At 34.0% G+C, this 26,912-nt stretch overlaps 1 protein-coding gene across 1 annotated transcript in view; it reads right to left on the reverse strand.

Annotated features, from left to right (window-relative positions):
* Positions 1 to 1,326: 1,326 nt before the first annotated feature.
* DACH1 (dachshund family transcription factor 1) overlaps positions 1,327 to 26,912 on the reverse strand; it is a 413,621-nt gene continuing 388,035 nt past the window's right edge. The window contains exon 12 of the mRNA XM_040623452.1: positions 1,327 to 4,124. Within this exon, the coding sequence (XP_040479386.1) occupies positions 4,087 to 4,124 (38 nt within the window). The 3' untranslated portion in view covers positions 1,327 to 4,086. The remainder of the gene's footprint in view (positions 4,125 to 26,912) is intronic.

Consider the following 26,912-nt stretch of genomic DNA (forward strand, 5'->3'; position numbering starts at 1 on the left):
TTGGGAAGGTGTCTAAGTCAGTGCCCTCTTAATACCAGCTCCATGTCCACTACACATTAAAAGATGCTCAATGAATCTTTTCTTGCTGGAAGTAAAATTTCCTATTCCAACAAAATTACCAGCTCCTCTGGGACAGCAGCTAAGTTTTCCACTTGAGTCATTACAACATCTAGCACGGTGCTTTGTGCAGAATAGACGCTTTATTAATGAATCCGTTTAAATGAATAAATGAGGATCAGTTGAGCTTTTATATACCAGTTGTACATATTAAAGATAAATGTTAGCACCAAGCCTACACATGAGGAAAAGTGGTATTTTTTACAACGCCATTTACAATAACGTTTTAATTCTATTAACATCTCTACTTCCCGTATTGTAAAAATGCAATCCATATAACTTTTATTGGTAATTTACTCTCATCTGGCAATAAATAGCTTTTGTTCATATTGTAAATTTGCTAGTCCCAATGAGAACACACGGGGAGAAAACCTCAAATCATTACCAAATTCCACTAACATCCAAAGATTGTATGATATTCTAGTACAAGTCTTACTGACATAAACATATGAAGACAGAAGACAAAAATGTGTTTGTAATGGTCACATAAACATTTTAAGCTTTTATTAGGGAAAAATCATATCTTGTTAATTCATGAAATAATTTCTTTTGACAGAAAAAAATCCATTTTCCATCCTCTTGGGAATGTTTAGAATATTCACAGAGATAGTAACCCAATATTTCTTCAGATGCAGCATTTTGGATTGATTAAAACGTGTATATATTATTAAAAGATATTGGAATATCAAAGTTTCTAAAGGTATTTTTTCCAATGATAGAGAATGAAAGCAAAACACTAAGTTAGAGTTACAAATCTACACTCTTATAGATATGGGACTAATATATTTTGTTCCATCAACATGTCTACTTTACATTATTCAGCACAAAGCTTTGTGAAATAAGAATCATGGGAATATAAGAATATAAAGGAAAAGGGTACAAATAACAGCTTCATAAACTGAGAAATGTACATAAATAAATCATGTATATGTGGGCAGTTTGCTTAGCTGGCAAGAAACAAAATATGGAAAATCTGCTTGTTAAACAATAACTACAGAGTGTGCTTTTATGATGTTTTTCAGCACAGTAATTCATATTAGAGATAGAAGCAGTTGCATGTTAAATAAAATCATTGAGCATTGTTCCCCTCGCATTGCAAAGAGCTGACTTATGTTGTTTTTAGATGCCTCCCATTAGAAAGTAAATATTCCTTCAATGCTATGCATTTCACAAAATTTAATAAAGACGAACTGTAAATAAAGTCACAGGGAGATTTCAGACAGTTTTATTAGGAGATTGTTGAAAAGAAAAAAGAAAATTAAATACAACAACAGTAAACGTGGTTCTCACATTGAAACCAGGCTCAAAGAACTAGGCTACCATAGAAAAATTTCCAATTCTTGCATTATGATGTAAAAACAGATTTTTGTACAGATTTTGTACAACAAAATTCGTAATAACCTTTTCTCATTTTTAGAAAACTTTAAATATATAGATAAAAATAGACAATTTTCATAGGTCCTACACGAAGATGAGTATGTTCTGTTCCAAGGGCTTGCATAGAGCGCAAATGTGGTTATAAGACAGAACAACTAGACATTAATATTTTTAGGATTACAAAGCATGGAAACCATAAAATGGGCACAATTTTACTTGTTTATACCAAAAAAAAAAAAAAAAACCCAAACAAAAACAAATTTCAAACCAACCTGTATAACTAAAAAAGGAGAAAAAACTTAAGTTACAGACTTAAAATAACATTTCATGAATTGTAATATTTACAACATGTTAGTAAGATTCTCTCTTAACATATAGCTGATAGCTTCTTTCTTTAATCCTTGCTAGAATTCCTTTAATATCAAACCAAACACTAAAGCATTCTCAAAGGTCTTGAAAGTCTGCATTTTAAAACTATTTAACCTACTGAACAGGGGACTCTATGCAAGGAGCAGAGCGATGGCTGATTCTACTACTTCGGTAAGTTGTAGGCTTTTTAAAAAATCTTTTAAAAAATGTATGATTCAAAAGCTTGCCACAAGTCCCTCCAATTTTAAGTGTCGTAATCCTTTAAAGACTGCACACAGGGAAAAGCAAGAAATACATACGACAAGGAATAGAATCTCTTGTGCTCCAACAACAAAAGATGGGTCTGGAAGAACGATGCCTCGAAAACCAAGTTTCTACAGAGCATTTACTAACAGTATTTTAAATAAAAATACTGCTCCCTTTCCAGCAAGCTAAAATAGGAACTGTATATATAACTTTTTTATTGTAGTAAAAAATGGACTTAGCTGGTTAATAGCGAACTACACAAAAGAAATATGTTCCAGTATTGCAAGGAAGACCTAAAAACTATAGAAGCTTAGTGCCAGAGTATCTATAATGTTCATTTCTTCTCTTAACCAAATAATTAATACCGAATCAGAACTATCTTTAAACATTTTTAAGCGAGTTTTCTTGGACATTAAGGATTTTGCTATTCATGGTAATAAATAATGTTATGATCATAAAATTTTAACATGACAGCAAATCATAAAATGCACAGCGACTGTACTGGTTCATAATATCAGTCTTTAAAGATGTAACTCCAGATTAGTCAAAACAAAGAGAAGGTAACTTCAGTGTCTAATAAGCACTGTTTGCAGCTTTACTTCCAGTTATCTGCACAAAAGTGAAAACACATACTGTAACTTTCAAAAAGACAGTGAAAATAACACATAGGCACCCTTCCCTCTGACCGGGGGGGAAGCACAACACAGTTTAACTTTATCACTCAGCGCTACATGGTATTGGACTGATACATCAAGGGTTTGTTAGGTTTTGTTTTTCAGCAACATTAACATAATATGACATTAACATATAAAAATAGTTCTGGTGTTTTGATTTATTGTTCAGCCACAATCCATTCTCAATAGTGCAGTTTGGGGCACTAACTAGGGTTCAATATACAAATAAAAGTGGCTGACACAGAGTTCTGACGTCACCAGATGCTTAAGATCTCATTCATTAATACTGTGACTCCGGACAAATATTTACATGCCTGCATGCGTTAAAACCAGAAAGGTGTCTTTCTGACTAACAGGGTGACAAAACATATTTTCTAAAATTCTCATTTTCCTAAACTCTAGTATACTACTGCATACATAATACCTTCCTTGTATGTTTTATGTTTCTATACTGTACATGTGACCAACAGTTTGAATAAGAAGCATCATTATTATTTTAAATTCTATATGCCACTACCAGTTTGGAATGAAAACATGTTACATTTATTTATTTATTTTTTTAAGAAAAAAGACCTTCAGCAAAACCTTTTGGCTTATAGTCAATGCTTCTTTTCAGATACGCAAAATGTTATTTCACTGGGTTGTTGTCAACATCCATTTGTTGGTCTTTTGGAAGTATGTGAAAAAAATCTTCAGGAGAAAACCCACAATTAGTTTAAAATCGAATGTAATAGAATATTACTCTTTGATTTATTGATTTTTTTTGTTTTTTTGTGTTATTTATTTTTTTTTGTTTTTGTTTTTTTTGTTTGTTTGTTTTTTTTGTTTTTTTAGGAATCCTCTATGCCCCCTACAAGTTCATTTCCAAGTGTTCTTGCTGGTTTCTGGAGGACATAATTCTGTAAGTCTGGGTGACCACTGGTACAAGAGTCTCTTGATGTGCTCAGATACAGAATTTTCAGAGGAGGAAAATGGTTCATTCCATTAAAAAAACAAAGCGAGGCCTTACTCAGACCTGCCTTTAACTCTGTATACAAGTGTCCAGCAGCAAAGTTGCAGTTTTTAACTGTAAGAAGTTGGATACCTGTACATTTACAAACATTCTCAGGTCTCTGGTATGAACCACAGGTGAAAATCAATGGAGGAAACTTTTTTTTTCGTAGAATATTTAAACTTTGAAAGAACATTAATACACAAAATTGAGGAAGTTCCCTTAAAAGGACTTTATTTTTTTCCGAACTTTCCAATGACGAATGTCTGCAAAGTTCTTTACTATAACATGGATTTCTTCAACAGGAAAAATTCAGTACATGACAGTAGTTTTCAAATACAGTCTTCCATCTAAAAATGAACAATAAAAAATAATTAATTTCATGACATTTGGGGGACAAATGTGATATAAAAACTAAGTAGCCTGATACAAAATTGGTGGATTTTCTTCTACCTTCACTTGTTTAGGAAGTAACATTTTTCACATATTCTCAAAGTTAATTTCATAATTACACTGAGTTTATGCGATCAAAAAGAATACAGAATTTCTAGTTCTCATAAATATATATTTGCTATTTTGATATCAGTTCGGGAGCACTCAGAAAACAGATAAGAGTATGTGTGTGGGTGTTGCTGATATGCAAAGCTAGTCGATTTCTGTTGAATGACAATTACTTCCTCCAAGCTTGCAGAACCAAATTTTCTCTGAATGCACTCAGGTGTATCTCCATCGCGAAAGACTGAGCTCCCATCTTACTCCTTAGCAGTGTTGTTAAATATACCATGTAATGTAACTATTGTGCACATTTGTTGCTATTTATATGAAAGCCACCTAGGTTATTTCATCACTATCAATGAACTATACAGTCTTTCCTTCTTGAAGTGAAATTAACCAAACAATTAAATGTTAAGATGGAAATATATTACTCAACTTTAACCAATTGAGAAACCCATGGTTATGTGAAAAAGAAAAGCAAATCAAATACTGGACACATTCAATAATCCCATTTGAATGAAGCAGAAATAAGAAATGGGAAATTAAAAATCCAGAGGAAAAACAAAATAAAATGTAAGCTCATTTCTCAAATGTAGCACTCTTTAAGCTGCCAACTTTGTGGTGTGGGCTAAACTCTGGATATACTTCTATAAAATATATCTAAATTCCAAGTTATAAGATCTACAGTAGAAGGTAATAAGAAAAGGAAATTTTTCCAAGCATTTCTAAGAATGAATATTGCCATGTAAATGTTTGCAAAATGACTGATAGTTGACCGATAGTGTGAAAATATAAGGAAAGAGAAATAACCTACAATAAATCCAGGAAATAGAAAAATATCCTCTAAATATGTGCAGATCTCACCTTCAACATTAAGCTAATTGAATGCTTTCACATAATCTGTAGTAGACACAGTAATTAGTAAGGAACTTAAAACTAATGTTGAACCGTTTATTACTTCATAGAAATAAATATTGTCATGCCCAAAATTTACATTCCTATTATGTTTGATTTTAGCCCAAATTGTACAGTTGGAATATTACCTCTAAGATGTCACAGAACTCTGTTTTGCTCATTGATATATCCTAAGAACCTAGTACATGTTCAATAAATATGGATTAAATGAATGAATGAATCAGAGACACGTTTTGTGAGATTTATACAAAGTATATATTGAAATAAATAAAATATATATTTAACTTATTATTAACAGCCAAAATCCATCTTTTGCCTTCAACAACGTGAAAAGGAATGTCCATGAGATTAGTCTCCTACCAGCTAACTTCTAATAAGGTGTATCAAGTATTGGTTGCCTCTGTAAAATTAATCCAGTTTGGCTTTATTAATAACATTTACTAAAAGTCTCTAAACATCCTTAGCTTCCCAGTTCAATAATCATCATCATTATTTTTAATATATGAAACATCTAATAATGACAATGACTATCTGTTCCCCATGAGTGGTATACACCCTTGGATATATGGTATAATCTGAGTTTCATCAATGAAAATATATTAATCCAACTGAACTCTATTTTTGAACAATGACTTAAAGGCATACAAAACTATGCTGGATAATCACCCTGGATATGTTGTCTAAAAACATTTTACTTCCTGGCTGGTAACAATAATTTCATTAATACTAAATATTACTATGGCTTAGAAGTAGCCATTGTTAATATTCAATAAAGATAAGAATTTCCTAAATCAGGTATTAATCAAATACCCATATCAAAGCCATAACATTTTGATGAAAATTTCTAAGAAAGGATATGACAGTACCATATTAACATATTATGAAATATTTATCGTTTTTGCACGGAACATGGTCTGATTTCTTCTGTTTGCTTGGCTTGATTACACCCACTAGTGGGACAAAACTATTATTTTTCTCACTATAGATTATGATATAGATATATAAATATAACTATCTAGTTTCAGCTTAGCAGGAGTTTCGATTATTCACTTTGTAAATAAACCTAATTAACTTGGAATTTAAAAAGTAAGCTAAAATTTCAGTCATTCATATACTTTGTACCATGTGGCTAAAAAGTGAACCTTTTTAGAGATAACTTTGATCCTAATGATTTTTACTACGTAAGGCAACATACATTTTAGAAAAATCTAGTAATAAAGGATTCAGAAACAACCGAAGGAGCACTATATTTTTACCAAAGTTTTTAATTCTTAGCCCTTAATTACTTCATCCCTATTTCTCTCTCCTTTCAACTGTCTTATTATTTCTTCTATGCAGTCAGTTATGTTGAGAGTATCATTTCCATTCTTACTTTAAAAAAAAAAAGGCAATGTTTCCTAGCATTACACAGTGGGGCAAGAGACATTCTTAACTTTCCCCAAATTTAAATTCCTTCACAATATCTATGGAAAAGTATTTACTCAATATTAACATTCCAGGGCTCATTGTGATTTTTAAAAAAATCTTTGCACATTAAAGAAGAAAAAAATAAAATCTTGAAAAAATAGTTTTTGAATCTTCTGCGATGTCTGCAACCTATTAGAAAGATTCTAGTAGCAAAGAGTGGGTATAAAAAATAATTTATTAAGTAGAAATACTTGTTCTAAGAGATTCACTAGCCAAATTCTTCACCAAGGCCTACCAGGTACTACATAATTTGATATAGTATTTTGGTCTCTAATCTTATCTATTACCACCCTCCCTAGTCCATGACCCTGGCTCTCTAGGACACACTAAGTTCTGTACTGTGTTGGAGTATAAGGCCTGTTCTTCCTTTTAGAAATCTAGAAGAAAAGTACCTCCTCCTTCCTTGCTTACTTTTCTGCTCCCTTCTATGGAACTTCTCTAGATAGAGAGCTCCTACTTATTCTCCAATACAAGCATCCTGGAAATTAACTCCATAATACTTGTCTCACGTTGAAGTTATATCTGGGGAGCCGACTACATACATGGTCGAGAACCACGGAAGCAGCAGCCGTATCTCTTTTCCCATCAGTATTAGAATGACAGTGCTGAGCATGATGCTTGCTTTAAAAGTTTAACACGGTCTGAAATATTAAACTTTTGGAGAAATGAATTAATATGCTTACATAACAAAAATAATTATCTTTAGCATGCTAGAAATTTTAAATTCTATCTGAAACTAAATTTTATTTTATTTTATTTTATTTTATTTTATTTTATTTTATTTTATTTTATTTTATTTTTAGAGGGGGGAGGGACAAAGGGAGAGGAGGGGAGAGACTCTTAAGCAGGCTCCACATCCAACAGGGAGCCCTATACGGGGCTCAATCTTACCACCATATCATGACCTGAGCCGAAATCAAGTCAAAAGCTTAATCAACTTGAGCCACCCTGAAACTAGATTTTCAAGTGAAACTGTATTTGTTAAAAAATATAACAATAATTATTTTGTAAGCATCTTTACCGTAGATCACATACAAAATACATTTATAAAAATTATATACATTATGTTTATGTGCTCAGTATCTGATCTACCATAATTCCACTTTTAATAAATGTCTCCTTGCATTTTTGACTAATGTTCCTAACAGATGGACAAACGCATCAAGCATTAAAGATGCCAGCTATAAAATAGATCCCACCTGCTACAGTTAAGGCATTTCTGTGATTAAATAATACTTAGGCATCAGAGATTATCTGCCTTAGAATTAACTGGAAGCAGATATATACCAGGCAGAGACAGACCCTGGAGAGTAACTCTCTCTCTTTTTGACTACAAAGCCTAACTTTCAAATCAATTCTACTCTATAATTTTGTCATCTTTATTGAAACATACTTACGGATGATGCAAAGTCTGTAAGGAAAAAAAATTTAACTAATTTTATATTGTTCCAGAGAAGTTATATTGGTCCCTTAATCCACAGCAAATAGCCCCATATGTGTGCACCCGGAGAGCTAACAACAGTCCTCTGAAGGACGGGCCTGCAGGTTTATCTCAGGCTTCTGATAACAAAGCACCTGAGTGAAAGCTGAATGGCAAGGGTGCTAGGAAAGATATATGGGCCCATAATTCAAACTGAGCTCTGTTTTTATGTTATATAATAGTGGTTTCAATACTCCCCTTCCTTGAGTCTTCCAACAGCAATCAAAGCCATGGGGCCATTGAGAAGGCTCTACAAAAACCAACTACAGAATGAAGGTCATTACAATCCCTGGAGTGCTCCCCTGGCTCCGGCTTTGTCATTCAGACGTGTGTTGCTTGCAGCTGAAAGCTCAGAGGTCTCATTTATATATTTTGTTTTAAGGGCGGCCCTTTCTGCAGCATACTTACCTTCTAACTAGATAATCTCACACCTATCCACTCTTTCTCAGATTGTATTTCTTTCTTTCTGCACGTGTTGACCACAGAAAATTATGTTTTCTATTTCTTCCTGATGCTGGGCCAGGTTTACCAAACAATCATTTCTTGCTATCTCAAATGGATGAGAGTTTTTCTTTAAGATCAAGTCAATTGGCAATAAAGGCAATGATGATTAGTATAGCTAATATTTTCTCAGCACTTGTGTTCAAGGCACTTCATAGATTTTAAGCCTAAATTTCCCATCAACTCAACAAAACAGGTCTTCTTAGTGCCTTTTATTTTTTCTTAAAGATTTTATTTATTTATTTGACGGAGAGAAAGAGAGCCGGAGTGGCAGGGTGGGGTGGGGTGGAGTGTGCAGAGGCAGAAGGAAAGGCAGACTCCCTGCGCAACAGGGAGCCAGACAAGGGACTCAATCCCAGGACCCCAGGATCATGACCTGAGCCAAGGTAGATGCTTTACCAACTGAGCCACCCAGGTACCCCTTCTTAGTGCCTTTTAAAAGTAGGCTATTAAGCTTGAAAAACTTAAGTATCTTGCACAATTTCACAGATCTAGCAAATAAAAGTGCAGGGACTTGATATTTGTGTGAATCCAAAGTTCTCATCCATTCCATTATGTCGCTTTCCTTTAAAAAATAATTGGACTCTCAGCAGAGGAAATGCGATGCCTCTGACTTGTAGAAGTAAGAGCTTGACTTTCAGTCCCATCAGCCGGCCTGCCTTGTGGATCGATTCCTCGCTCTCTTCCCCCAGACGGGGTCTTTCTTTTAGTATGCAGACTTTCAACTGAGTAAATTGAAAGGAGAACTAGAATTCTGATGGTTTGGTTTCAGAGAAATTATCTTCCTTTAACACTATGATTATTTGCTTTTGTATGGGAGGTTGATATGACAGAAAAATCATCAAGCTACACTTTGTGCATGGGAGTACTTAATTAAAAAGCCTGTTCTAATTAAAAGCATTTGGGAGTAGGGAGTGAATGAAACTATTTAAATTACAAATTCCTAATAGTTCCAAAGTTCACTGTGATTTGATGCTTACAGCTATAATTTGGTATATAAGAAAGTATCTAGATCATGGAATAGTTTATTGCAGGTGTAAATTTTTGTAAGATACTTACTGTTACTATGTAGATTTAGATCTATAGATAATGAGTTAAAATTTTTTAAAATTCCTTGTAAAAACAGATCTCAGATTTTAATATTAAAGTTGAAGCCAGTGGTGGCTCAGTCAGTTAAGGGTCGGATTCTTGATTTCAGCTCAGGTCATTGGGCTCCACTCTGGGAGTGGAACCTGCTTTAGGATTCTGTCTCCCTTTCCTTCTGTCCCTCCCTGGCTCTCTCTCTCTCTCTCTCTCTCTCTCTCTCTCTTTAAATAAATAAATAAATAAATAAAGTTGACCCTCAGATAGGACCTTTACATGTATTGTATGTGTATAGTATATTATTTGCTGTGGCTAAGGAGGAAGAAATAGGGAATCTTTCACAAAATTTCCAACTTTGGTTTGTTTTGTGTTCATGTATTAATTTTACTGTTTTGATGCAATGTGCTTTTTTAATGCAATGCTTTTGCTGGTATCATTATAAGTAGTAATTGGCAATGTCTGATACATATAGACAGATATAGAATTTAGCTTTCATTCCATATATACTTAAAAACTACAGTATTGAATAGTTCGATCATTTATTTTTAAAACTAATGAAATTTGTTCAATAACAATCACATTACATAACAAGATTTTTATATTAGAAGACAGCATACAAATTGGAAAACAATTTCAACTTGCTTAGTTGGATGACACCAGAAATCCAATTCTTTCATTGTATGAAAACTATGTAAAATCATCAATAAGGGAGTATGTTAGTGAAAGGTATCACACAATATGCAAATAGATGTATATTCTACTTTTGAATAGAACTCCCTTGCAAACATCCACACGGATCTCTAACATGTCTTTTGCACAAAGGGCTTAACAAATTACATTTCCTGTTAGGAAGTAGCTTTATTAAAACTGGCATCCATTTGTTCAAAATTGATACCCAGACACCTGTAATCTAACAAAATTTGCTGCTTTCACAAAACAGTTGTATGTGCACATCTCACTACTCCAGAGCTGAGGAAAATATTAACATAACCAAGGGCAAACATATAAGATCATATATCCAGAAAGTTTAATATTTACTTAAAGAATATTAGTTTAATATTAGCCTTGAGCCTCTCTCGACATAATGTCTTAATCATGTGAAGTAAGAGAAACCAAAACAAGTGATGAAAACAAATGTTAATGATTCATGTGATATTTGATAAGACAAGGAGAGGAAGTCAAAATAAAAGCAAACAAACAGGAACAGATGGGAAGGATCTTTGTCAAGTCATAACCCCTCTTCTAAAACCCCCAAAGGAAGAAGCTAATTAAAGAAAATATTGTTTCTTCTTTTTTTTATAATTTTATATTTAGAGTAAGAACATTCTGCAACCGCTAAAGCAAAGAGGCAGAGACACAAAGTCTACATTTAACATGAGAAATATTTTAAGAGAGATTGATGTTCAGCACAGGCCCTTTTATAAGAGGATTCTGAGTAAATATCATTTCTTCTCATGAAATGCAGCTAATAACTGTCTAAGTGATTTCCAGAAATTATATTCAAGGTTGTGTTCAAAGATATTTAAAAAGTAAAAACTGGAAAAGTTGCAACGGAGTTTGAGTTTCATGTCACTTAGGGCTGTAGTTACAGAAGCTGATGCCCACAGAGTTGGGCAAAGTGAGAGAGGACTAGACCCCGGATGCCTTTTGTGTGCTTTCTGCATAAGCACCTGGTGCTCTTCTAGAGAGTGGGCATGCTGTGTAGACAAGAGCCCTGCAACAAGTGTATTCCATCTGTATAAGCCAAATATACTAGTACAAGCAGTAGGTAATGGGTTACCTAATGGAACAATATGGCTCAGCTTATTGGAAATCAGAGCAGGTAATATCACATTTACTAAAAGGCTAGTATGAAGTAAATCTGTTCTGGTTAACAGTGAAGACAAAAAAGTATCATCAAAAACTGCTTTTATAAATTTTTCAGTTGCCTTCAAAGAGGAAAGTAAATGACAGAACACAGTCTAGTTTAAAACATGTTCTTGGAAGATCATCTAAAGCGAGGATATGCACATTGAAAGGTAACTAAGCTTTAGCCAAAAATGATAAAAGTGAAACTCCCTGTGAAGGGACATTATATCAGACTTTGGACGCACCCGAATCGAGGAGACACCCAAACTTTGACAGTTGGAGAATTTGAAGCAGGTGGAACTGGACTGTAGGTATTGTGTGGCTAGAAAGGGTCATCACTGGGCAAGCTGGTCTAATCACAACAACCTTCCTAAATGGGACACTAAATAGACAACCAGTAATGAAAGCCGGACTGAAGAATGTTCAGGGAAGGCATTTGAAGATCTGCAGATAGTCGTGGTTAATCTCAGCTGGCGTGGAATTAGTCCACTCCAGCCCTAGGCAAAATACTTTTCCCAAATGGCTAGATCAGCTTAAAATATCTCAGTTCCTCTGAGAAGTGACATTCTTGTTGTCAGTATCTTAAAGAAGAGGCCCTTTGCCTGCATTTTAGGCTCAATGATGATGTTGATGCTCTCTGTGGGCAAAGAGGATTTTACTACCAAAGATTAAGATAATCCTGCTTTATTGGGTACTGAAGATCTTTTATTCTGTAACTCAAGAATCTTTCCCAGTTGGGGTAGAAATCTGGACCCCGTGGTTCTATGAACTGATGTCTATTTAGGAACTCCTTGTTCTTAAAACCTTATCTCCATGACCACAACCAAGCAAAACTGATTCAAAAAAATCAACATCATCAACTGTCTACTATTTATCTATGCAACAGGGAACCGGCTATTCTATACTTCATGTTAAGAAATTAGTCTTCTGACAAATGTTTTAATCATGAATAAGCAGTCTATACTCATGGAGACAGAGTTTGGATCCCATACGTCGTATCACTAGAACCTGAGTGTTGTCACAACTACGTGACATAGGATTCAAACGTTTGTCCCCCCAAGTTGCTTTCACTATGCCAACACTTAAAAAGCTTCACTATCCTAGAGACATTAATTAAAGTCTGGCTATAATAAACTTAAGAGCAGATAACATACTATTGGTTTCGTGTATTACCAGTTCCTTGATCATTGCCTGGAATCTGGCAAGTGCTCAATAAAAATATATAGAAGGAACTATCAAACAAAGTGAGGGGAAGATGGATATTGTGTGCCCCTGAATGTATACCTTCAGAAAAACACAATCTCGTGTGGGTGGTATGCAGGCCTAGAAGATATGACCTGAGCTGAATCATGCGGAAACATCAGATGCAAAATGATGAACACTCTATTAAGACTGTATTCTCCCAAATGTCAACTTTATAAATTTTTTAAAGTCCAAGGAAGAGCTCAAGATCAAGGAGACTAAAGAGAAAGGGCAACTAAATATAACATGTGATACTCATTTGGATTCAGTAATGCTATAAAAATGCTATAAGGGACATGATTGGGTCCAATTACAAAATTAGAATTTCGATGTCAGATTAAATAAGAGTACTTTGACAATGAACTATTTACTGAGCTGATAAATACACAGTGTTTATGTCTAAGAGAACATCCTTGTTTTTAGTAAATGCCCCCTGAAATATGTATGGGTAAATATAGCAGGTGAAGGGCCACGATTTATACAACTTATGCTCAAATGCTTCAGAAAATACTATGCAGATAGTAATAATAGTAGAGCACATGGGAACAAAATATTAATAATAGATGAATCCTGATAAAGGACATATGAAAGTTTTAATAGTTTTTTGAATTTTTCTGTGAGTATGGTTTTCTTTCAAATACAAGTTAAAAATAGAATAATTTGCCTAATGGTATAAAGTTTTCATATTTCACCAATATCAGGTATTTATTAATAACTCATTGAGGATATACACTCTCCACTAGCCACATATACTGTTTCACTGATTACGCGGACAGTGTTCTCATAGTAAATGTTGTCTACTTAACAACAAGGCTTTTGAGAAGCCCTATTCAAGTATTAGATAGTAAGATGATGCCTAGTGATTTTTCTTAACAGAATTCTCCAAAAAGACCAGGTTCAGTTTCATGAAACTTACTGGACTGAGGGTGTGGACATAAGCTGGATTCTGGTCGATTGGTCCATTTTGTTTTAATGGTAAACTTACAATTGTAAAGTTTATGAAGTCTGCTTAACTGTATTACCTGTTAGTTAGTTAGTTAGGACTCTGTATGCTAATGTGCATTTGTTGATATACGGAAAGTACTGTTCTGATGATCTGTGTTTGAAACACAAGTTATCTTTTAAAAGTTTATCAAAAACAAACAAAAAAGCAGAACACAGACCTCTTTAAAGTTTTGTTTTGTTTCTGTAAACAAAGAAAAATTATATTGCTGGTGGGTCTACTTTGGTAAAGCATGTGTGTGTGTGCGTGTGTGTGCGTGTGTGTTCTAATTAAGCATTCATTAGTAAGAAGTGGGGAACCATCACAGTGGTTACTGTACCAGCAAGTGAGAATGGGGTGCTTTGTACTCAGGCTACCTTGTCCTGATTGGAAGGTGAGACCTCCCAACTTCAGCAAAGTAAAGCACAGTAAAAATCTCTCATTACTTTCTCCATTCTTCTATTCATTTCTGGAATAAAGAAGACTAAGACACAGGTATGTAAGGAAATAATCATTTGAAGGCATATCTGAACCTGAATGATGAATGGATAAACCTTGTATTATGCCTAATTAAAACAGAACATAGAAAAAAGTGATGCCTTATTTGATAAAACAAAATATCGCAGGAAAGGGAAACGGATCTTTTGAACCAAGCATTTGTATTCTTCAGAATTGCAAGAAACAGTCAAAATCCTCAATGAATAAATTGTTTTCAGAATAAACTTATGTGTTATCTCTGGGGGGAAAAAACCAAAGGTGACAATTAGAAGAGCGGCTCTTGCAGAGCCTGGTTGTTTGCTTTTAATTTTGGAGGGAAAAAAATCATCTTTCTTTTAAAATATTAGCATTTTCTATTTTTTTCCATTTTCCATTTTTTTCATTTTCTCTATCATGACTAAATGAGCAATTTTAATAAAGTTATATTTGTTTAGGGAAGTACCTGTAGGGGAATAAAGTTCTAAATCTCTAGAGCTTTATTTAACACATTTATCCAATGCTGACCCTAAATACTGGTCTAGTGCTAAACTCGACAAATGACAAACTCCCATGAAATGGCCTCAAACTTTTAAAATAAATATGATAACTGCTGCAACTAAAGAAATGACACTTTTGTGGAGAATAGCTTTTCTTTATATCTTATCTAATGGAATCCTCAACTGTTGTGTAGACAGTATATGGCTAAGAACAGTAACATGTTATATAAGAATTATTAAATAAGGTAGCCCTCTGTGCACTCAATTTTAAAATTAACCCACAAGGGATCAGCCCAGAGAAGTGTAAAGTTATAATAAGGAGACAGACTAGCAAACAGGCAAGGAAATGTGTTGACAGAATGATCACATCTGAAGAAAGAATACGAGAATCAAGAGGATTTGTCCAGAAAGGTAGCCTAGAGAAATCAGTTAATCTGGCAGATTTTGCAAATGCCCATGAAAGCACCAACCAGGAATGAGATTCCCTTCAGAGACTGATGTGCACATCTGGTCTACCTGTACATATAATCTTGAGTCCATAGAATATTTGATGATATAATACTCCTTGTTCCAATCCCACTCTTGCCAGATAATTTGACGATTTTATTTTCTGCATAGCCACTTTGGTAGGAATCCTCTAAGATAGCCCGTAATGCTCCTCGTCTCCTGATATTCTCATCTTCGTGTGATACCTATCTTCTTTAAGTGTGGACTGTATCTAAGTCCTTGCTTCTAATGAAGAGAAAGAATATGGCAAAAGTGAAGGAAAATCACTTCCAAGATTAGGGTATAAACAACTGATGTTTATCCTGCTGGCAGACACTCTTCCTGGATCTTTTCATTTGCTTGATCTGCTGAAGCAGGTTGCCATGTACTGAATTGCCCTTTGGAAAGTCCTTGTAGCAAAGAACGGATGGTGGTCTCTGGCCAGTAGCCAACAAGGGAACTGAGGCTCTCACTCCAACACCCTTGAGGACGGGAGGCATGCCAACAGCCACATGAATAAGCTTGGAAGTGAATCCTGCCTCAGTTGAGTCTAGAGATGACTGCAGTCCCTTCTAACACCTAATTGTAGGCTGGGAGAGACCTCAAAGCAGATGACCCAACTAAGCAATTCCCCAATTCTTCACATACAGAAGCTGTGAGATAATGAATATTGTAAACCATGAAGTAATTTGCTGTGCCACAGCGTGTAATTAATACTCCTTCCTTTGTTAGAAAGATGTGCTGGTCAATGCCACAAATAAGTATTTCAGTTCTCGTGACTTACAGTGTTCTAGTATACTACCTCAGTTTGCTTTCTTCTGAAACAGAAAAAATATTGATGACCTGTCCCTGGGTCATGTGAATTTGCCACGCCAAGTGCCACTTTGTGAGTTCTCTTGGAAGCTTGCCTACACTTCAGAGAAATAGCAAAACCAACCTGTGTGTCTCCCAGTACAATATTTGTCTTACTACATCAAAATAATTTTTTAATCTTTTTTTCTTTTGATTTATTTATTTTAGAGAGAGAAAGAGAGAGAGAGAGAGTTCAAGGGGGAGGAGGGGCAGATGGAGAGGGAGACAGACTCTCAAGCAGACCCCCTGCTGAGTGAGGAGCCCTATCCGGGGCTCGATCTCAGGACCCTGAAATCATGACCTGAGCTGAAATCAAGAGTCAGCTGCTCTAATGAGTGAGCCACCCAGGTGCCCCTACATCAAAATAATTTTTTAAAAAAGTCTCTGATTTGCAACTGATGGAATAAAATATTCTAAATCACAGAATATTTTCACAACTTTTGTCTTTTAAAAATAGATATTATATATATAAATATATATTAAATATGTATATCTTCTCTTAAGTGGAAGTAACTTTAACTATACTACCTTAGGGAATTTGATTCTACTGGGAATAAAAAATAGATTTTCTATAAAGATTGATGATCTTGTTGCATGATACATAGCGGCCTCAGAAATAAAAATGATAATTGTTAATAGTCCAATTCTTATACTGAACTTCTCTCAGAAAATACTGATTACATCAGACACGTGATGCAATGTGACAGAAGTAACCATTCCAGGAAATTGTATAGCTCCATATTGCTGAAGTTATTACTTAACAAATTACCAAAAAAGAAAGAAGGACAAAAAAAAAAAAATTCTAGATCTCTCTATTAAAAGCACTTAGAAACACACTAGATTGAAGATGCCAGACAATCTTTTTAATATCCCTTCAAACTTTTGATTCAGTAGTGGTGACTGGCTAAGTTCAATTTTGATTAAAACTGGTATCTTGCAATATTTGAAACAGTTGTTTATCATACTGCATGTTTTCCAAAGAAACAGACATAATTCTTTACAAATTGATCAGGAAAATATCAACAAAACCAGCCACAAACAATGACAAATGTAAGCCACTAAATGCTTTCTAAAGTGGAAAACAGTGAAAAAACAAACAAAAAAGACAAAATGTGCTATTACAAAAATATGCAATGCTAATAGATAACTTTGCGTTTTACAAATTGTCTCTGTCTCTAGACACAAAGAATTTCAGGACACATCTGAGCACTCTGAACTTACTTACAGTTTATGTTTAAGTTCCAATTTGTTCTCAGCATATATTAAATTCCATCGGATTGTCAAATTTCTTTAATTCAATTTCAAAAAATAAACACAAAAACTCTACAAATAAACATTTAAAGTATATTATAATAAATGTGCATATATTTAGGAAGAAAAGATAAATGCTGATATATGTATATTTCATGCCTACTGTGAAATTCTGCTCTGGGTCATGGTAACATAGGCCACTATTTCCATTAAAATTAATAGCTTGTGGCTGTGGTTACTGTCAGTATTTCCTTATTTTCCCATCACTACCAATTGTGACATGAATAAAATTAACTTATGTCACCACGTAGATCCTTATATCCCGAATTAAGGTTAGATTTCGAGAAACATTATGAATTTAAGGAGCTCATCGAGGCTTATGTCAAAACCACTTTGTAATAAAATCTCTATTTTCCCAGCAGAGAAACTGTTTACTCTTTTAGGGCGAACTCACAGTTGCACTTAGATAATACCAAATTGCTCAACCACAAATGCCTAATTTTATCATAATATCCTTGATTCATTTCAATTGGACAGACTTCAGTTCAATCTCTTTTTGAGGAAACTTACTTGTATAGCTATAAGAATATTAACTTGTAAGTCTTGATTAATAAATATTGCCTGTTTTCCCATCATGATAGCATTATGGTGTCTGTATGAAGAGCTCACTTTATCAGCCCTCTTTAACAGGTCTGGTTCTTTGGTAGTTCAGTGCTCAGATGAGAATTCTCTCAATGCTTCATCTCTAACCAGACATTTGATGACTTTAGTACCAAATGTCTTATGTATTGAAAAATCTGATGCTTCTAAAGCTTAAAATATGGCGTAGGACTAGTATTATTTTGGTATAACACACTCTTTGTTGTGATAATTCAAAACACTATTACATGAGCATTTTTTATTTACTTACCAAGTCTAAAAGTCTAAAAGTGTAATTTTTACTTTCTCTTCATCAAAATAAGAATGTATTATACTGTTCAAATGATTGCAAACAATATGTATGCATCAGAGGGAAAGCTAACAATGTGAGTAAATTATTGTTGCTTTTTTGTTTATGACTCTATTCAATGCAGTTTGATTACTTGAAAGGACTGATATCCAACATACTGCCATATGAAACAATATCATGAAAAATACATGTCTCTTAATGCAAGAGTTGAATTGACAGTTTGTCATAGGTAAAATCTGCAGAATCAACAAAGATGCAAAATAAATAGGTCAAAATATGAATTATCTAATATACCACTATGTATTTTTAGCATTCTCTATCCTACTTTTATGTATATAATCAAGCACTGTAAATTTTTGGGTCCCAGCTTTATTACACTCACTCTAATGGACAAAATTCAATGCCGAGTAATCCATTCTTTCTAACTGCCATTAAAAAAAAAAGCGACTTCATGTTTTCTCTATTTTTTTTAAGAAATATTAGGTCATTCATTACAAATAAGGATGGTAGAGAAATGTATCAACTCATAGTCATTTGAACATTCTATGCTTCTTAATGTTGCATTTATTACTCTTATTATAACCTTTTCTTGGAGGAGAGGTGGCTTCTCTAGCCTTTCCGAAGAATGACAATTTTAAGATGAAGCAAAGATATTCTGTATTTCAACATAAGGCTTTAATGGTGCCCAAAGCTGTATCTCTTGTCTGGACCTCACATTCAAGCAGCCTCATACTCAAGCTCCAGCTCCATGTTCACCTGGATGCTTACTCTTTAGCTCTGTCTAAATGCCCCATTGGCCTGGATCTCCTTCACAGACTACCTACTTCAAATTACCAACTGCTGTTCCATATGCCCTATGAGTCGACTTTCTCCTTATACTTCACTGCTCACTCCCACTTATTCCTTGCACAATACCAGAACTTGGATTCTCAATACCTCACTTCTGAATTTATTACATTCTTCTTTATTCTCAATCTAGATCAACACTTCCCATGCAATATTCATATTGGATTTAGGATTTAATATAATGATTTCAGATATAAATCAAGGGGACCAGGTATAAAACAAAGGGAAGCAGATAAATACCCCTAAATAGTATTTAGGAATTTGTTTGAAGCCTTACTCAGAAGCAGCCATAATATTTATGTCTCTTCTTTTGAAAAAATTATATAAAATATGTCAATAATACAGCTTCTCAGAGGAATTAGATTTATATATGTAGACTCAATGAATCTTCACCAATCACCCAACTGGAATTAATTGGTTTGTTTGTGTTCTGAAAGTACTTTGTTTACATTTCAGAAGCACTAGATCAAAGCAGTACTTCATTAAAAGACAATGATCAATTTTAACGGAAGAAAAATCAAATTTTCTAAATTTCAGGTTCAATTTATTAAATTAATTTCAGGCCTCAAATACATGTTCCCAAAGGTGTACTAGTGAGTTCTTATAACCAATAAAACAAAATAATGAGTCCTACTAGAAAAACTTCAAAGTATGACCACCTAAAATGTTTATAGAGTATGTTAGTTTTTAAATATAGAGACAGGTAGGTACATGATTTGGCCATATTTTGATTTGTTGAAAATAATTCCTGATTTCATGTGAAAACTTAATGTATAAATATTTCATATTTTTATATAACTAAAATTTGACTTAATTCCTACCACCCCAAACAATACCTTGACACCCACAGTCTTATCAAAGAGAATTAAAACATATTTTACTAGGATTATTTATGTATCTCTATATCGCACTAGATTATGAATTATTTAGAAAAGATATCATGTGTTTTGCATTTTTTTCTGGCCTCAGCACTTGGTGTATAAGCATTGGTAAGGTGAATTGGTTACAACAGATAAATTTACCAAGAATTAGTTACAATAGACAGTTTGCCAACGCTCATTCCATGAGATACTACTTTAATTCAATAAAAAGTTTCGAAATCAAATGATTTTAGGAAATGCTAATTTAACTTTTAAATGAAATATATCAACTTTAATGCAGGACTTGTAGAATCTTTAAAATACTAAAAATGAACTTTGAAAATCAAGAAGATATGTATTTTTTAATGACATTCATTTTTCACAGTAGGCATTTTTAAGTTCTGTTCTCCCAAAGCGTTCATGAGATGATTCTCAGAAGAGGACGTTGGTGTCAGTCTGGAAGCCATGTTGGAGGAGCATGTTGATCTATGTTTTTTCCATCCCACACTGCAGTGAAGATTTTATAGCAGCTGCAGTGGTCACAGCGGTTTTAAGAAGAGACATCAGATGAAAAATATTTAACTGAAAGGGATGAGACTAGCAATTCCAGGTTTCATTAAAATTTAAATTTGTGATTTAGGAGCTTCCAAAATTTTCCTTATCTGTGTTCCGTTTTTATTTACTTATTAGCTTAACCATATCAAAATGTGGACCTTGGGGCGCCTGGGTGGCTCAGTAGGTTAAGGGTCTGCCTTCGGCTCAGTTCATGATCCCAGGGTCCTGGGACGGAGTCCTACATCAGGCTCCTTGCTCTGCAGGGAGCCTGCTTTTCCCTCCACCTGCCACTCCCCCTGCTTGTGTGCTTTCTCTGTCAAATAAATATATAAAATCTTAAAAAAAGAAAAGACAGACAAAGTGGACTTCCAGTTAGTGGTTAAAGAGGGAGAAGACAAAAACCGCATTAAAGAAGAAGCTAAAATTAAAATTCAGCACAAAAATGATTTTAAGGGGCACCTGGGTGGCTCAGTTGGTTAAGCATCTGCCTTCAGCTAGGTCATAATCCTAGAGCCCCAGGATCTAGCCCAGCTTCAGGCTACCTGCTCACGTTCTCTCTCACTCTCTCTCAAATAAATAAATATAATCTTTTAAAAAATGATTTTATGGGGTGCCTGGGTGACTCAGTTGTTAAGCGTCTGCCTTCGGCTCAGGGCATGATCCCAGGGTCCTGGGATCGAGACCCACATCAGGCTCCTGTGCTGGGAGCCTGCTTCTTCCTCTCCCACTCCCCCTGCCTGTGTTCCCTCTCTCGCTGGCTGTCTCTCTCTCTCTGTCAAATAGGTAAATAAAATCTTTAAAAACAATGATTTTAAAATGTCTAGTTTTATATATTCACATGTTTGTCACATTGCTAACTCATTTTATTCAGAAATCATAAATTCTGCCAAGAGTAAAAAACAATAATCAGGGTCATTATTTTCAGGGTTCCCCAGGTAGCTCAGTTGGTTAAGCCCCTCTTGATTTCAGCTCAGGTCAGGATCTCAGGGTCATGGGATGGAGCCCCATGTTGGGCTCCACGCTCAGTGGCGAGTCTGCTTGAGGTTCCCTCTCCCTCTGCCCCTCCTCTCTCTCTAAAATAAATTTTAAAATATTTAAAAAAGTCATTATTTTCAAGTCTCAGAATTCTAAACAGTCATTGATCCATTAAATATTGTTGAAATTGCTTATATACTTGCTCCCTAATATTTCATGTTAAAGCACCCTGCAAGTGCTAAAAATATAAAAGCCTATAGCTTTGGAATAATGATAAAATTTCACCTCTTTGTTGGTTATACAATTTAACATTAAGAAAATAATTGGCAATGTTTTTGTATTTCCTGTGTTTTGTACAAACAACTTGCAAAAGAGCCTATTGAGTTGTGATAATTCACAGCCTTTCTATGAGGACTGCTGGATGTAAATAAATGTCTGTGTTCCAATTTTCTCACAAAAGAATAGAACCACATGTTGAAATACTATTCAAACAAGGCAACCAAGAACTGCATTTGAGATCAAAATGGGTAATTATCCGCCAACTAAATATTTAAACATTAACTGAGAAATCAATTCATATGTGACTTAACAAAAACAAAAACACAAAAATTTAGCTATACTGAAACTTAAGCATATAAACATTCTAAAAATATTGACCTAATTTTGGTATGTTTCTTTATAATCACTCAAGCATTAATTTTCATCACATTTTTACTCTGCAGATAAATGCTATCAGTATTTTTGGAATTAGCGGAGACTTGTGAATGTGAAATTATGAGATGAGAGAATAAACTAAGCTAAGTACAATTGCCAGCTTTGTATCAAAATGAGATTTGCTCTCTTGTTAACACGATAGCTCATATTCTTCAGTGTCCTGACCCTTCTTTAGGAAGGATGGTCTGTGCGGGTTTGAGCCATAGTTTGCTGATGCCTTGACAAGGGTATCTTTTTGAAGCCAGTGAGGTTTCTGCCTAATTTGAACTCAAATCAGTTCAGCACAATGGGCTCACTGCTCTCATTTGCTCTATTAGTAGGTGTAATAAGGAGCAGTAAGTCACTAGTTAAATTTTGCCTGCATATAAAAATCTTACTGTAAGACTACAATAAAATATCTATAAATAGTGGGATAATATGATATGGAGAAATAGTTTAGAGCCATATTTTGATTTTGCTGCTGGTAACCCTTGGAAGGTTAGCACAAATATATCACAAATCTCAGTAAGGTCCCCTGGGAAAAATAAGAATTATAAGAAATTTATTCCAAAAGATAGACCATAAGCATATGAGTGCCATGCCATTAATGTTTTTCTTTTTATCTACCATATTTACTTCACTCTTTTCACTCACCGAGCTATAGTATATAATTCATCAACCTTTACATTAAAGTATCTTTTGCAATTTCTTGAAATACTTCTCATTCTAATCATTTAAGAAGTATAATTAGAATTTACAAAGTAAGTTATTGGGCATTTTTAATCTTTTTCAATAACCATATCAAGTGCCCAACACAATGGGATTAATCTGAACTGCAAAAATCTGAAGAAAGATGTGGGCAACTGGGTCTCAAAATTCTGTCTCAAAAGTATGTCTGAAATCAAAGCAGTTAGGGGAAGTCACTGCACTCATTCTAAAAAGCTTGGAGAACTGTTCTCTATACTGGTGACTTAATTGCTATTTTCAATTTGGTTTGTGTTGACATGATCTGACATTATATGACTTTTTTGGATTGAGAGAGAACTTTTCTCTGTCTTACTTTTATCAAAGACTGTAAATAAACATTTGTTATTCAGGCTTCCACAGTATTTTTAAAAATCTGTACTTTTACATAAAAGTACATATTTTTTAGTTCCCTTAGCAACAACAACAACAACAAAAAATGGTAGTACTGAGTTTATGGTCCCACATGGGCTGGAACCCAGAACCATCTATTGGACTTAACAGAGAAATGTACTTTCCGTGCCTGTTGTCTTACATCTAATCTTCTTTTCTCATTTGCAAAATTCTTCTCCATTCCCAACACTTTAACTAGAGATAAGGCCTCACTGTGACATTCCATATAACATTGCTGGAGAATTTATAAAAAGAAGTCTAAGGACTACGGTAACTTGAAACAAAATAGAACTATATTATTCAGTAAAATCAATTAAGAAAAAATAAAGACATTGAAATAACTATAAGTATATATTATTTTATCATGAAAATCAAATAATTAGCTCTTAATCTGTTAAAATGGGAATTTTGTAAATTAATATAAAATCATAGTATGGAATCAAAGTTAAACACAGCAAACCTGATTATGTATGGGAATAATTTATGGTCTAAAATCTCCCCATCCAGTGCTCTTCCTCCCAGGGAGAAATAAATAAAGAATGAGAGTCAGATCCAATAATTTGTAGCCATCATTCATGGTTTTATAGGTGTAATTAGTAAGCTTAAGTGGAGATTTACTATCTCTCGAGTATGATTATATCTGAATTAGAAGAGTCTGCAGTTACTCCATACTATATGAAAATACAAACCATATTAAGAGAAATTTGCCAAATATAATAAAAAAATTAAGAAGCTCTAACACTTCCATCTTAAATGAGTCAAGAATAACTAGTTTATCTTTCATTTAATTTGCAAAGAGATAAATAATCATACAGAATATGTGGCTGCAAATAAATCTCCTCAAACCATATTATTTAAATTGACATAAACATTGAAATTCACACTCTGTCATGAATTTTTTAAATGCCCTGGAAAATCTGGTAAATATAATTTGCATTTTCCAGCTGAAAACATGCGAAAAGGAAAAGTATGCATCACATATGGGAAAAAAATATTGGCTTAAAATAATTTTTTTAAGATCCAAAACATGTTTAATTTTTACCAAAATTCATTTTTACCAAAAATGAACACTATTGCAAGTATTATTATATTGTTTGTGCATAATTATAAAAATAGCAAAGTCTTTTTAGCATTTTGTCTCTACCAAGCACGATTCTAAGTCCTTTACATATATTAATTCATTTAATCCCATAACAATTCCGTGAGGTGGATATTGTGATCGTTATCTGTGTTTTACAGATTAGGAACTCCAAAAATCAAAAAGTTTAATTTACACACTCTGTGTTATACAGATAATAAACATAATGTGTTGATTTGAACCCAGGCAGTCCAAATCCAGAATCCATGTATCCGTAATGGAGCACGGACACATGCATCGTATGTGTGTGTTATGTCCCTACTCACAAAGAGTTAAATGCCTTTGACGTTTTAATGGGATAAAAAGATCAGTAAAAGAACGGGTCTTAGCAGGTAAAGTGAGTTACTGGGGTCACAACATTACTAAATGGTAGTTTTGACAGTAGATTATGGTTCTCATTCTACCACTCCTAGAATTAAGTCATCTTAGTGATAAACATTAATCCTTTAGGAATCAGTTATTTATTAAATAAATTATCATTGTTAGGGAAAAATCCGTATTGGCATTTATTTTGTAACTGATTAACAATTATTTTGTCACCTGATAGATTTAATTTTTCCTTTTATGTTAGGGAAAATTTCATGAGAAACTGCAAATCCTTTGGATGGTTGCAGGGCGAAGAAATATCCATGGCCTAATGAAATGCCTTTTTCTTCCCTAAAGATGATCCTAGAGGAAACCAAAGTCAATTTAATTGATTTTATCTCATTACTAAACTTTACATGGAAAGAACTATGTATTTGCATTTCGAATCTTAATCCTTATAAATTTATGCCACCCTCATTATCTGGCTTAATATTTAGCCACTCATAGCCTCTTCATAAATTATCACGAGATAAAAAGATTGATGTCACATAGGAGCAAGGCATTTGGAATCAAAAGGACTCAGAGGTCTCGAGCTCACAGTTTGATTCCGAGCAATCTGCTTTATATTCCCGTGCCTCAGTTTTCTCAAACATAAAATGGGCTTGAGGTGAAGATAAACAAAAATGATGTATGTGAAAAAGCGGTGCAAACTTCAAATTGCTTTAGAAAATGTTAACTGATGTTCTTCTTTGGAATGTTCTGTATCACTGTTGCATCAAAAAGAACGAATACCATTAACGAATCATCCATTTCCCTCCCTTTCCGTCTATTTAACTTCTGTGCTCTCTCTCCACACTCTTCCCTAGCCTTCGCGGATATGTACTATTTGGCACTTGATGAAATTTTGAATTTCATCCCTTCCAAGGCACGTCTCTTGGTCTTCACTATGACCTCAGTTTGTGAGAAGAGAAGCCCATGCTGCAAATCTCTAGCAGTCCGATTTAGAATGAAGTTGGAACTGTAAAGCTCCTGCCAGGAAATATTGTCAGTCAATCTAGGAGTTGTTAATAACAGCAAGTGGATTTTAATGGACTAATTTCTTTGAACCAGTTAAAATATTTTCAACCAATGAACCATTTCCCAAACAATTAAACATACTGATTTTTCTCATATATACCCTCTAGTTGCCCACTGTTTCGGCCATAAAAATAATATTACCATTGAAAGAAATGATCAGGCCTTTGCAAATCTTACTTTTAAAACCAAATAGCTATATTCATTTATTCATTTACCAAATGCTTTGCCACCTTTGAGAAAGTGAAATTAGACTTCCTTTTTTTTAAAGTGTTGCTCTTGTTAAAATGATACTGAATGTTAAATAATGTGTTTGTTTTTCAGCTGTTGTAAGTCTAAAGAGATTTTTTGAATACTTCAATTATAAAAACATTTAAAACATACAAACTTGTGCAATTTTTATTTTAATGAAGATGAGAAGTTCATTAAAGAAGATAAATATTTCATTAGATGTTAAATAAAACAAAGAGATTTTTTGGCTTCTCTCAGCACAAAATTCCTTTGAAAGATTAATTAATACATGCAAATTATGCAAATTAGACCCATGCAAATATTTTATGAAGACAATTAAGGGAACCATTAATTACTGCTTTTTTTGCTTCAGTGAGATTCATTCATTTAATTTTAATTTCACTTTAACTGTTTTGATGTATAATCTTGCAGCTAAGAACTTTATCTTTCCTGGCGGGTCACTTAAACTTATAAATTTCATCAAGTGAGTGCACAGAAATCTGTAAAGATATTCTCTAGACTATGTTTAGTATCAAGAGAAATTTCTGACACAATGCACTCCCAGAAACAGGGAAACTGGAAGGGAATGTGAGCTCATTCTTGGACAAGGTTCAACTGCTGGAAAAGCAATTAATTTGCTTTGGCTGTGCTAATATAGGGGAATTAGAAAGTGTGACACAAGACAAATAGAAATAATTAGTTCTCCAAAATGATGTTCTCATTAATATGGTTCGAACAGTCGAAATAAAAAACATTATTGTGGCATGTCTGCATTCTGTCCCTAACCATGGGAGGTGG

The sequence above is a fragment of the Ursus maritimus genome, unplaced genomic scaffold (genome assembly GCF_017311325.1).
Source record: "Ursus maritimus isolate PB19 unplaced genomic scaffold, ASM1731132v1 scaffold_10, whole genome shotgun sequence".
In the NCBI taxonomy this organism is placed as follows: Eukaryota; Metazoa; Chordata; class Mammalia; order Carnivora; family Ursidae; genus Ursus; species Ursus maritimus.